The 14217-nt window shown below is 39.5% G+C and overlaps 1 protein-coding gene across 5 annotated transcripts in view; it reads right to left on the reverse strand.

Moving 5' to 3' along the window:
- Nucleotides 1–14217, reverse strand: part of klhl3 (kelch like family member 3) — an 83041-nt gene that overhangs the window by 17557 nt on the left and 51267 nt on the right. For 4 of the 5 annotated variants that reach the window (XR_004413431.1, XR_004413432.1, XR_004413433.1 and 1 more), the window contains exons 7-8: nucleotides 10081–10197; nucleotides 7093–7242 (exon numbers count right to left, since the gene is read on the reverse strand). Coding sequence is in view for 1 of the 5 variants with exons in the window: in XM_033029377.1 (XP_032885268.1) it covers nucleotides 7093–7242; nucleotides 10081–10197 (267 nt within the window). In the remaining 4 variants the exon portion in view is untranslated. The remainder of the gene's footprint in view (nucleotides 1–7092; nucleotides 7243–10080; nucleotides 10198–14217) is intronic. The other variant, XR_004413434.1, reaches the window with a different exon arrangement.

Raw genomic sequence — 14217 nt, forward strand, 5'->3', positions numbered from 1 at the left:
TCTTTTCTGTAATAGGATTACCAGAACTGCACGCAATGCTCTAACTGCGGTGAAACCAAAGTTTTATAAAGTTGCAACATAGTTTCCAGACTCTGATTCTCAATGCCCCAACCAATGAAGGCAAACATTCCATACGCCTTCTTTACCACCTCATTCACTTATGTTGCTAGTTTCTGCGAACAATGGACTTGGATGCCTAGATCCCTATGTGGTTGAGGGTCCTGCCATTAACTGTATACTTTCTCCTTACATTTGACCTCCCAAAGTGCAATGCCTTACACTTTCCCAGATTAAACTCCATCTGACATTATTTCTCCACCCAGATCTGTAACATCTATATCCTGCTGTATCCTTTGACAGCCTTCTTCATTGTCCACCAATTTTTATGTTGTCTGCAAACTTACCAACCAACCCGTCCACATTTTTGTCCAAGTTGTTTATACATATATTACAGAGGTCCAAGCTCTAATCTCTGTGGAACACTACTGGTCACAGAACTCCATCCAGAATAACACCCTCCCCCCCCTTGAACCTCGTCTTCTGCAGGTAAACTAGTTCTGAATTCAAACTACCAAGTCACCATGGATCCCATGCATTTTAATCTTCTGGATCAGCCTATTCATTTCGCTTGCAGCACTGTATTTCAATGGTTGAACAAACATCATCCAGAGATACAGGCTCAGTTTTTCTCTCTCCAACACAGTCTGACCTGCCAAGGATGCTCTGCAGTTCTGTATTTCACAACTTTTAGGTTCCTTTGCATACTCACTATCCCACTGTCCCCATTTTGTAGCTTTCCTTTGCTCAGATTCTCTCTTCAATCAACCAGATTATTTTGGCATCAGTTTACCCACAAGGCAATTCTGTCTTCAATTTAACAATATTCTCATTGTTTTATCCCATTCCTCACTCACCTGACCCAACCCACCTTGCATTTGTAAAGTAAAGATTTATTTTTCTCTTTCTCAGATATGACAAAGGGTCTTGATTTAAAACGCTAACTGGTTCTCTTTCCACATGGTCTTCCTCATCTGCTGAGTGTTACCAGCATTTTTGGTACTTATTAGAGGAGATTTAGTGCCCTGCACCCTTATTCCTGGTAAGTGAATGTTTTGTTCCTATGTTCTTGGAATTACAACAGTGCAATTTTATTTCCTTGGTGTCTACACCATATCCCACTTAAGTGCATCACAAGACTGCAACAACCAGGTTCAGGAATAGCTACTACCACACAGCCATCAGGCTATTAAACCTGGCTCGGACAAAACTCTGATTATTATGAACCCATTTTCTGTTATTTGCACTTAATCAGTTTATTTATTCATGTGTGTATATATTTATATTATGGTATATGGACACACTTATCTGTATTGTAGTAAATGCCTACTATGTTCTGTGTGCTTAAGCAAAGCAAGAATTTCATTGTCCTATACAGGGACACATGTCAATAAACTCACTTGAACTTGAATTAAATGTACAGCCACAGAGAGCTCACGCGAAAATGATTTGTGACATGACTGTACTTCATGCATAAAAGGTTCAGGATGAAAACTGACTTACCGTTTGATCTGACGCCATGCAAGCCTTCTCAGTTCAAAAACAATTCCTCGTGAATCAATGTTTAAGAAGGAACTGCAGATGCTGGAAAATCGAAGGGAGACAAAAATGCTGGAGAAACTCAGCGAGTGAGGCAGCATCTATGGAGCGAAGGAAATAGGCAATGTTTCGGGCCGAAACTCTGAAGAAGGGTTTTGGCCTGAAAAGTTGCCTATTTCCTTCGCTCCATAGATGCTGCCTCACCCGCTGAGTTTCTCCAGCATTTTTGTCTATCCTCGTGAATCAATTTAAGTCAGGGTTCCACAACATTATTACTATCCCAAAGTTATTTTAGTTGTGAATTGTGTAACAAAACCACTCAGTAAAACTTTGTCTTGCCAATTCAATGCTGATACTTGGAAGTGACAAAGCTCATGACAGCACTTTAAGAGATATGAACTGAGAAGGCTTGGAAGTCAAGGATCTTGAAAATACGTTGTTTTTGAGGTTTGTGAAGGATGCAAGTAATAAACGTTCAGTTAATAGAATCCTATAGCTCAAAATACTGTATAGTTGGAGAATTTACTGTTTTCTAGCTTTTGTCCCATGTTTACTCGTATTTGCGTGTTATTTGTTCTGCTGACCAAAGTGCCCAGAAATAATGTGCAAGTGCTATATAGAAAGGACAATGCGAAATGCTGGAGCATCTCTGAAGAACATGGATAGGGGACATTTAGGGTCTAATTGGAAGCGATGCTTCCCAACCCGAAATGTCACCTATCCATGTTCTCCAGAGCTGCTGCCGGACCCGATAAGAAACTCCAGCATTTTGTATCCTTTTTGTAAACCAGCATCTGCATTTCCTTGCTCCTATATAAAAAGTACTTGCAAGAAACTGATGGAATCTGCATAAACTGAAGGGAAGGAATTAGAACGGGGATTTTTTTCAACAGTGGTTATGTTGAGTTTCCCAAATGAGAGACACATGTTGTTAAATGCTGCTATATGCGCGTCTATACTTAGAATGAGAGGTCCCGTAATATCATCCAGTCCATCTGCTATCATGGACTGGATGATAGCAGATGGCATAGAGAAAAGAGAATAATCAAAACATTCTTGGGAAGAGATAAAATGCAAATGATACAAGATTAAAGCCTTATTCACCCTTGAAACTCCTGGGAGGTAATTAAAATGCATACAGTAACATAAACAAGTTTTGGCATGTTGCTTCTAGAGCCATTGAAATCGCTCTTTATGGCTGGTGGATGTTTAAAAAAAAAATATCCTTCCTCAAATGGCTTAAGAGAATTTCTTCTTCATCCTGATCATTTTTAGCATGTTCAGGAGCTTGGCTGGCACATGCCAAATCAGTTCTTTTTTTCAATAAACAAAACAGAGCCAGAGGTGAAAGTGATGTTACTTTTCCACTTTAACCTGCCAGACAAACAAATTTATTTCCCGTTGTGCAATAAATTTGATGGAAACCCATCCATGAGATTCTAATGTGAGAGAGTTGGGTAGCAAAGCCGAAAAAAGTTAACTCTGTATCATTTATCCAGAGACCTAACCACCCAGTTAAAATTGGAGTCCAGAATGGAAACTTTACCATGCTTCCCCAAATTAATCTCATATTTACAGAGATTAATTTTAAAAACCTTCCAGTCTCAAATCACCTAAACGACTTAACCCTGATGTTATATCCAAAATTCTTTTGTTTTATAAAGACTCCTCTGGGGTATACTATTATACCATAGAATAACACAGAACTTAGCCATTTATTTTTTATGAAAAAATATAGGATTAAAACGTATTGCAACATCAAAAATTACTTGATCAATTCAGCAAATAGACCTGTAGAAAACCTAAACATTTTAAATTTTAATAAGTAAAATTAAAATCTATTATATTTTCATTTCACTAAATTCATTTCACTGCACCTTCAGGTGCATGTGATGAATAAAATTGACTTTGACTTTGATTTTAATAACACAATATAAAAAATAGAAATAAGAATAGGCCAACCCACCCCACAAACCTGCTCCATTTGGAAATATATATCTAAAGGAATTATAAACCATACCCATAAAATTAGCATAAGGGCCAGTGAGCTTGCTAAACTAGAATTATGGTTCAGACACATCCTTCAAAACATATCCAAAGAATAGAAATCACCGATTTATATAGCATAAATGGTTTGAAAAGACTTTGAATTTCTTTCACATAGGAAAATCAATGCTGTGCGTAATGGCTCTTCAAATTGGTGCAAGCTGCACATAGTATCTGACCATGGCCACTATGAACATTACACGCATGGCAGCCTTCAGTCAATTAATCCTACTGATTAATGCCAATGGAAGATGGCACTATCACGATCATTCACTTCCCCAGTTATTGCCTTCCGGCTCGTTGTGGAGCCTGTGGAATAGGGTCACAAGAAAACGTGCAGGCAACATTCTGTGCCCAGTCAACTCATCCACACAATGCTTCATGTCATCTCCATCTGGCTGAATGTTCTTCCTCTGCCAATAATGTGCCTGAAGCTACTCCACCATCACCTACATCTCCGTCTTCTCCGGTTCTTTCCCTGAAGAGCTTTAGTAAAGCCCGAATTCCATTTAGTCAGAACGCTGTGTATAATGCAGCCGGCATTGTCAAAATATCCAACCCTCGCTGGGATATGATGTACTGCATTGCAGGAGTGGATACCAAAACATCTCAAGGACACAAATACAGCTCTTCACAGTGCTCTCTTGTCCTCTAGCTGCCAACACTGTTTCAGGAAGCACAGCATGGTAAGAGGCAAGACCCTAGGAAAGTAGTTCTTTGTTCTCTAAAGCCTGGTTTAGTTTAGTTTCGTTTATTGTCACGTGTATGGAGGTACAGTGATAAGCTTTTTCAGTGTAAGTGTAGCACAGTAGACAAAATATGGCAGGAAGTCATGAGTCGTGTGATCTTCTTACATATGTGGTATTAACCAGGAAAAATCTTTACACACAGTATTTATATGTTAAAGAGCTCATCTGGTTCTCCATGTTCCCATAAACCCATGTCACAAGTGTAGTCTAGCTCCCTGATCCTTCAGGAAGAAAACAAACATTACAAATCCATGTGTTCACTTGGCTTGATGGCTTATGCAAAAGCAAAAGGTGACAGAAATCCCTTTTCCTTGAGAATCAGGGTGGCAATGACTATCATCTGTTCAGGCAGAGCAGTTGAGGTACAAGGCCGTTTAGCCCTGCCTTCAAAATCATTGTCTGAAATGATTGTGTAAATGTAATTCTCTCCTATTCATATTGAAATTAAATTGTATTCTACATACCAATAGTGCAGAAAGTAATAGTTTTATTTAAAATTATACTTCCAGTCAGATTTTGATTTCTGAAGATGGAGATGGATAAAATGGCACAACAAAAATGAGGCATCTACCAAGTTACTGACATCCAGAGACCCATTATTTTAACTGTGCCTGGCAATACTCCAGAATTTGTTGGCCAGTTTCATGGTGCAATGGTGGCTCATGCCAAGATTTTATATCCTCCCAACTTCCAAAGCTGGGCCTTTCCGTGTCTCATTTTGTATCCTTTTATTTTTCTTCTAATTGTATACCCTTTCCAAATGCAGGTGCCGTGCCAGTAATTACTGGGGCATCACATTAACTGTTGTCATGCAAAATAAAACACAATACAATAGTTACTAACCATCTCTGTTTTATGCAGGTGGTGCATGTTTCAGCCATCTGATAATGCAGGGCCTCATTCTAAACCTTCCATCAGCATATTCCAAAAATATATCTTAGAATTTATAAATTTCAGACTTCCTCTGTGAATGCATGCGATAAAATTGCTAAATATGTCCAGATACCATAACATACCTGGACATCGGCTTGTACTCGCTAGAATTTAGAAGATTGAGGTGGGATCTTATAGAAACTTACAAAATTCTTAAGGGGTTGGACAGGCTAGATGCAGGAAGATTGTTCCCGATGTTGGGGAAGTCCAGAACAAGGGGTCACAGTTTAAGGATAAAGGGGAAATCTTTTAGGACTGAGATGAGAAAAACATTTTTTACACAGAGAGTGGTGAATCTCTGGAATTCTCCGCCACAGAATGTAGTTGAGGCCAGTTCATTGGCTATATTTAAGAGGGAGTTAGATGTGGCCCTTGTGGCTAAAGGGATCAGGGGGTATGGAGAGAAAGCAGGTACAGGATACTGAGTTGGATGATCAGCCATGATCATATTGAATGGCGGTGCAGGCTCGAAGGGCCGAATGGCCTACTCCTGCACCTATTTTCTATGTTTCTTTACTTCCTTCCCAGGTGAACTGTTATGAAATTCCAAATACCAAAAATGTTGAAATCCAATGTGAGGAATTAATTTAATTTGGTCAAATTGAAGCTCTGTCTTTGGAAAGGTAGTTCTTGGTTGACTGATTTATTCCCTCCAATGTAGGCCTTTTGTAGGGGAGGTCAGTCAAGCTTTCCATGTTGTGTTGGTTAACAGCTATATAAGGCTTACAACATTATTAACTGTCCGTGCTTTACTGTACACATTACTACACCTGCGGTATGATGCAGAAGTACCTACAGAAAGAAGATTTCATCGTGCCTTGTTAGCATTTAGTTGTACCAACTGAGTCCGTGCATTTCAGGTCCAGACTTATCCAATGTCAAACCACAGCATCATTACCCCTGTCTCCATGAAATACAAAAACAGCAATATGGGACAATGTTCCCTCACCATTCCCCAATGTTATCTTCCCCCACTGCCTGACCCAGTCCCCCCCCCCCCCCCCCCCCCCCCCCCCCCTCAAATAGATCCGGGCATATTCTATTTCGCTGCAAAGTTCCCACAACATTGTTGGAATTCCCTTAAAACTTGACTACCACAGTTCAAGGAGGTCCACCATCACCATCTCATTGCACCAAGGCATGATCAGTAAACAACTTATTGACATCACATGCAAAACAAATGTAAACAAGTCTGAAGAAGGGTCCTAGCTCCAAAACATTACCTATCCATGTCCTCCAGATATGCTGCCTAACCCACTACGTCACTTCAGCTCTATGCGTCTTTTCTTTAAATGTAAACAGAACCTCAGTACTGCAATAAATGGCAGTGTGACCCAACAGTACTATGACTCCAGTATCATTAGCTGTCAGCTTCTTTTCCCACCACCCTTGTGAGCAATAAAGCACCGTGTGTCTCTTTGTTTGGACTGGAAAGGTAACTTTTGCATTTGCACATTCCTGCATGTGGAGTCTTGCCTGATGGGTGTGCACATCAAGAAACTACACACACGCAACCCAAAATCTCTCCATTCGTGCTCCCAATGGGTGTGGCTCCGTGCCAATGAGGTGCCAGCAGAAAATTTTCCGTAGCTACTTCTGACCATTTAGTTCAGCATCGGGTGCTAGTTTTAGAATATGTTAGCAGCCTGACCAGTCTGCACTCATACCTGTAGAGGGTACATTAGCAAAACTACAGGTCAGAAAATAATAAAAAGACGGACACATTTGTTTTTATTTCAAACTTTAAAAATGCCCTAGGCTTTCCTACCTTAGGTAGGCAGATTGGGGTCCTTGGTCTTGTGCGTGCAGTCTTTATTGCTGCCCGTTGATCAAGAGGAAGCAAATGGTATTTCATGGCTTCTATTAGGAAATCTTTGCAAGTATTATTATTCTTTATCAAAGCCTCTTCTTCTACTGTCTGCACACAGCAGGGATACAGACATGTGAGTCACATCAGCAAAATACATCAATAAATATAGATTTGACATTTAAATACGTAGTGCAAATGATATTTTGTAAGGTTACCATGCCTAATTTAAACTAAACTATAATCATCAAGATGTAGAAATAAAGACACCAATTGTACAACTTCTCCAATTCTCTAAAGCGAATGCAAAACCAAAACACCTTTTTTGTGCAAGCATCACAATGTCTTCTACATATATTTTTAGAGGAGGGGGGTCACATTAAGTTTCCTAAAATGTGCAAAGAAGAGTTTGAGATACTTTCAACCTAGTTTCAAAACATAGATGCATGAAACTGAACCCAGCAACTGATTACACATATAGAAACATAAGTAAACTGGTTAGCCTCTCTACCCTGTTCCATCATTAAGTTCATAGTGATCTGTGACCAAACTCCATATACTAAGGGTGACACAGTGGTAAAGTTGCTGCTTTACAGCACCAGAGACCCGGGTTCAATCCTAACAACAGGTGCTGTCTGTACGGAGTTTGTAAGTTCTCCACTTGGTGCTCCGGGTACTCTGGTTTCCTCCCACATTCCAGAGACATGCAGTATGTAAGTTAATTGGTGATATAGGATAGAACTAGTGTACAGATGATCATTGGTCATCGTGGACCCTGTGGGCTGAAGAGCCTGTTTCCACACTGTATCTCTAAACTAATCTTCCCTTTCCCCTTGTCTCATAAGTTTTAGTCATCAAGAATCTTTCAACCTCAGATTTAAAATTAACCAAACAGAAATTACCATTTGTCAAAGAGTGTTACAAATTTCTGTCTGCATGTGCTTCTGCTAAGTTCGTTCCTGAATTCTGTCCCCACCATCCAAGATTTGTCAACCAATAGATATAGTTTCTCCCCACATGCCCTATTGGTTTTATGTTGTACCGTGGAAATTAATCAAACATCCATTATCCATCTATATAGCAGGACTACAATCTTGATTTTTGCATTCTCTTCTCAAAATCTAGAATCCAATTATCAATCTAATAATTCAACAGTGTACTCCCTCCAAGAAAATTATATCCTTCTATAAGTGTTCCATTGACTTTTTAAATTATTTTCAGTACCTGTACCACTTGATCATATATGATAAATGTAGGATTTCCAACATAACTCTTATATAACTCTACTGTTTCCAGCAATTTGCCACCTAAATGCTCTGTTCTATCCTCTTTAGATCAAAAACAGACCTCATATTTTACCATTAGTTTTCCCCATTCATAATCTATTAGTAATGCTTTATAATTTAATATGTTATTTAAACTGGTTGCAATGCCACTGACCCTTCTGTGATCAAGCATTGCATCTCATTATTACAGCGTATATTGTGGCTCCAAGGCCGAACCTTGTGGGACAACACTGTCATGTCCTGTCAGTTTGAGTTTCTGACAATATTCTTACCAAAGTTCAATTATTTAGCCACTTTCCTACCCAGTTCAAGAAATTGTGTTCAAGTCCTTGAGCGTCACATTTAGTTAACGTACTCTCATTAAGGACATCATCAATGGGCTTGTAAATTCCGATGAATAACAGGTTTATAAATTTGGCTATCCAGACATTACTGGCGTCTGCATTCCCTTTTTAAAATCTTGCTATCTCTCTGATCAACTGAAATTTGCCACAGTGTTCAGACACACTGTTCTTGAGGATTCTATTTACTTCCCAACAGTAATGTACTTATAAAAATGTAAAGTTTCCCAATCTGAAAGAAAAAAAGATTCCCACTGAGAAAACCTATAAATTATAGTCGGGGCATTTGCAACGTTCTCAGCTTCTTTCCTTAAAACATCGACAAATTGATGCAATTTTAACTTTTTATAATTGTGGCAGATTCATCTCTGATTCTATATTTTGTTTCCAAAAATGTCCATGATATTACTGTCTTCCTATGCTGCAAATATCAATGGAAAGAAACCATTATTCGCTTGTATTCATTTACAACGGAAGGCCCACATTGTTTCTAATCACCCAACCTCTTCCATCCCACCGAGATATTCCAAACAAATTTGTCCTATATTGACAACATGCAAATTTATTTTAATACTCGATTTTTGTAACTCCCGTATCCATTTTCATTTTTACCAAAACTTGCATCCTGCTCTATATGCAGTATCTGCATATGTTTTTGACTTTTAAATGCTATTGAAAATGAAAGGTTCTTGGTCATCTTCCACTCCTTGAAGTGACTGTCAATTAACATACTTTTAGAAGGTATTTAAAAAATATTAAAAAGTCTGCTCACAAGGTCACTCACGTTAGAAAGAATTCTTCCCTCAAGAAAATTTAAGTCATATCCCTGTCGTGAGTAAACTCCTTTAGCAGCTGCTGCTATGAACAATACTTACTCAAAACCAAGATATTTTTAAATCCTCAGTATTCTTGAATTCACAATAATTACATTGAGTATTGGCAGACGTTGATATTAGGTAAGGGATACTGAGTTGGATGATCAGCCATGATCATATTGAATGGCGGTGCAGGCTCGAACGGCCGAATGGCCTACTACTGCACCTATTTTCTATGTTTCTATATTAAATTAGCTAAATTGCTGTCAGTTTTGAGTAATTTTTAAAATAGCTTTTTTGGAAATTAAAGTATTCATCTTAAATGCATTATACCTTAATGCTTTTTCCTTTCCTTTTTTTTTTGGTTAGTTCCACTCCTTTTAAATGGCGACAAGTATTTTCTTATTTAAATCTGCCAGTGAAACACTTCTTGAACTGCACTGTAAGTCATCTTGATAGACTCAGTGTAAACAGACTCTTGCTCCAGAATAAAGCACAGTTGCTAACCTGTACAAGATAGTCCCGTGGAAGCAGAGGAAGCCGAACATTTCCCATCAAATTAGCCATGTGCTCCAGGCGAGCTTCTTTGTCATACTTGATCCAAGAGATCACTGCTTCAAAGACCTTTGGGGGCAAACAACACAGGTTATTCTGAAGGAAATGAAAGATGCATACATTTTGAGAATCAAAAGTGCAGTGATGTTCAAATCCTTCTCAGATCCTATCCCTATGGCTCTTGGTCTAAAAATTATCATGCATACCAGACGCACAATTTCTCTATATAACTTAAAGTCGTGTGTGTGTGTGTGTGTGTGTGTGTGTGTGTGTGTGTGTGTGTGTGTGTGTGTGTGTGTCTATGTCTGTGTCTGTGTCTGTGTGTGCCAATCTGGTTAATTCCTATCTTCCAAACGCTAGGCCACAGCCTTCCCATTTTCACATAACCTACTAACATTCTCCCCCTGGTGGCGATAAACATCTTCCCGTCGCATTTCCACCTATTTTTCCGAAGTTATTAATCGTTGAAATTTCAAAAACAGCCAAAACTGCCTTCTCACAGACAGCTTCCAGCCTTCTCACAGTGATGGTGTCACAATGCCTCTTAATGCACCAATCACAATGGGCTCTCAAGCTGGCTGCCGACTGCTTCAATGGCATCACAATGGGACGTTGCCAACAGTAATAATGGGCTCTTAAGCTGGCTGCCAACTGCCACAATGACATCGCAATGGGACGTTGCCAACGGTAACGAGGTTGCTGCCCTCGACCAATATCTGAAGGGGCTGCTCATCAAGTTCTGGTTGCATTTTGGTCCCACGATCCTGGTGTTTGGGCACAAGGCAGGGAGTGTGGAGGGCCGATTGGGGGTGGGGGGGGGGGGGGGGGGGGTGACAACTTCTCATCGCCCCCCTCCCCCCCACCCCCACCCCAAGGTGAATGCTGATACCGCACACCTCATTGGAGGACAGGGCCCGCGGGTGCAGCAGCATCTATGGAGCGAAGGAAATAAGCAACGTTTCGGGCCAAAACCTTATCCTTTATCCAGAATGCCCAGGGCTACATTCACCAGTAAAAAAATTTATATCAGCAAATGGAATCTGAAGTCGCTGCCATGGGATTTAGGTGTTTAACAATATAGACATTCATCCTCTCTCCTCACAACTATTCCAGAAGACAGAAACAATTGGATTCGTTGAAATGAAGAATCATAGTCGTACAGCATGGAAAAGGGCCATTCGGCCCACATCTATGCCAACCAGTGGGCACCTTCTACAAAAAAAAGCTAAAAGCTCTTAACGGTTAAGGGTAACATTGGCCCTGTGATTTTCAGAAATGCACATCTCAATTCCAATCTTGTATCCCAGAAGTATTCCTATTTCTTATTAGTGTTCGAGTATGTCAGACAGGAGCGGGTTTGTGCCTCTACCAATGCCAAGCCACGTTTTGCCATGTTTAAGTGTTGTTGTCTCAACCAGGTCAACCTTTGCATTAATGACCAAAAGGCTTGAGACACCAATACCTATACAATATGTTACGTTACATACAATTTAGAAAGTCATTTTTTCCTTAAGCATGATAGCTGATTTCTTCATTTTTGCTGTTTTTCAACATTCAAATGCATTTTCTTGCTATAAACATGGAGTATGTGACCAAATGAGCAATATTCCTGTTATCTACTGAAACGTGCGCTACGCGCGCTATAGTGTCCAAGGGTGGACACCAAAATGAAAGTAGCTCCTGTTTCTTCCAGTATTTTTTTTTTTTGTAATTTCTTTCTCATGTTTTGAATAAACTTTACGGAAGTAATTGTCCATACATAATAAGAGACTGCAGGTACATAATTTGATGGAAATATAGCTACCGCAAAATACTGGTGTTACGCGTGTGATGGTGGACACCAAAAATATTTACTAATTTTGACATGCAGCAGCTTTTACAGTATTTTGATATTAAGGTTACTTTCTTCTTATAATTTCATAATAATAATAATAATAATAATAATTATTATTATAATAATAAATTTTATTGTCATTGCACATAAGCGCAACGAGATTTGGTATGCAGCTTCCAACCGATGTCATAACATAACATATCTATTGAGTTCTTCAAACGAGAAAATGTTCAATCTCCTTGGGAAGTTCTTTGGTCTTAATTTACCATTGTGGTGTAACGGTGGTTACTCTAAAATAGGATGCACACCAAGAGTAACCACCATTACACTCTTTGAAATCTTGCCATTCAGAGCACTTAATGCCAATTTCATCAAACGTTTTGCTTAATACTGTGAAACATGCATCTCTGCAAAGCACCAAACTTCAAAATGTTATGAATTATAATGAAATTATTGCAGAAATTGCCTCTATTTCATTGCAAAGCATGTCACATTTTTGGTGTCCTAAAAATTGATATTTTTGAGATATAAACTGGTTGAATCAGGGAATTAATTTAATTCCTAAAGATTTTATCTTTATTATCTCTTGCCCAATTGAGTAACAATCCCTGAAAAGATTAACACCATACTACTTGAAACAGTGTAGATATTACATTCTTAATGTTCTCTGCTGAAATCCCACCAGTATTATAAAAATACACATATGAATAAAATGTACTGAAAGAATATTGAAAGGTAATCAAATCCTGCATTGCTTAAAAAAAATCAAACTAAGCAAAAAATATTTATGCACTCTAAATTGGATGGAGAGATAAAATTGGAAACTTTTGTTGTATAATGTCGTCAGCGGCAAGGTGGTGCAGTGGTAGATTTGCTACCTTACAGTGCTTGCAGCGCCTGGGACCTGGGTTCAATCCCGGCTACGGGGGCTGTCTGTTCAGTTTGTACATTCTCCCCGTGACCTGCGTGGGTTTTCTCCGAAATCTTCAGTTTCCTCCCACACTCCAAAGACGTACAGGAATGTAGGTTAATTGGCTTGATAAATTGTCCCGAGTGTGTGTAGGATAGTGTTCATATGTGGGAATCGCTGGTCGGCGCAGACCTTGTGGTCCAAAGGGCCTGTTTCCCCGATGTATCTCGAAACTAAACTAAAATTATACCACAGAAATGTCAAATAAAGAATATTTCTAAATGTTAAATTTGTTCCAGCCTGCTATTCAAACAATACAACAATAATTTTCAAAATAAATTTGAAAATCTACTGTTTGTTATATTTAGATTTGGACATCAGCTCTCTCGAATGCTGACCTATAAAACCTCTGGAAGCGTTCTTGAAGATGCCATCCAACACTCAGAACCACTTTTATTGCGAGAATTAGAAATGCAATGCCTTCTCAATTCCTCTTTGATCAACTTTTAATACTTTAAATTGGACATACTAGACCAAGTGCAGACCCGTTGGGCCCGCTCCCCCAACGCAATATTCCACCAAACTGCGCATGCGCGGCTGCCGTGTTCAAAGTTGTGCCGTTGTTGACTGAAATTAAGTTAAAGTTAATAAAGTGGATAGAGGTCCCGTGGAGGCGTTTATAAAGTAGATGACAACTTACTCGTGGAGCCATTGGGTTCTCGTTGTAAGGCCAGGCAAGTATTTGCGAAAAAAAACATGGCGATTTAAAAAAAATGATATTCGGGATGCCATTGTGACTCTAACGCGGCTGACAAGTTGAAAAATGATTTTGTAAAAGTCGTTCTTGTAAAGTTTAAAATGTGAATGACTTGTAAAGTATACCATCAATCTGAACGAAACTTGTTTCATTTACTTTGCAGGACAATGGTGAGTAGCGTTATGGTGTACCGTTTTACCGGAAGCCCCAGGTAGTCAAGATGGGAGGGAATACATCGAAGTCCCTCACCCTGAGCACAGGATCGCCCCAGGGTTGCGTCCTCAGCCCCCTATTGTACTCCCTGTACACACATGACTGTGTGGCTAGGTTCAGCTCCAACTCAATAATTAAGTTTGCTGATGACACTGTGGTGGTGGGCCTGATCTCAGACAACGACGAGAAGGCCTACCGGGAGGAGGTGGCTGGTCTAGCACTCTAGTGCCAGGATAACAGCCTCCTCTTGAACATCAAAAAAACGAAGGAGCTGATCATGGACTTTAGGAGGGCACATCATCCGAGGACGTACACTCCATTGAGGATAAATGGGGATCCTGTGGATAGGGTGAACTGTTTTAAATATCTGGGAGT

Source organism: Amblyraja radiata, chromosome 11 (assembly GCF_010909765.2).
Source record: "Amblyraja radiata isolate CabotCenter1 chromosome 11, sAmbRad1.1.pri, whole genome shotgun sequence".
In the NCBI taxonomy this organism is placed as follows: Eukaryota; Metazoa; Chordata; class Chondrichthyes; order Rajiformes; family Rajidae; genus Amblyraja; species Amblyraja radiata.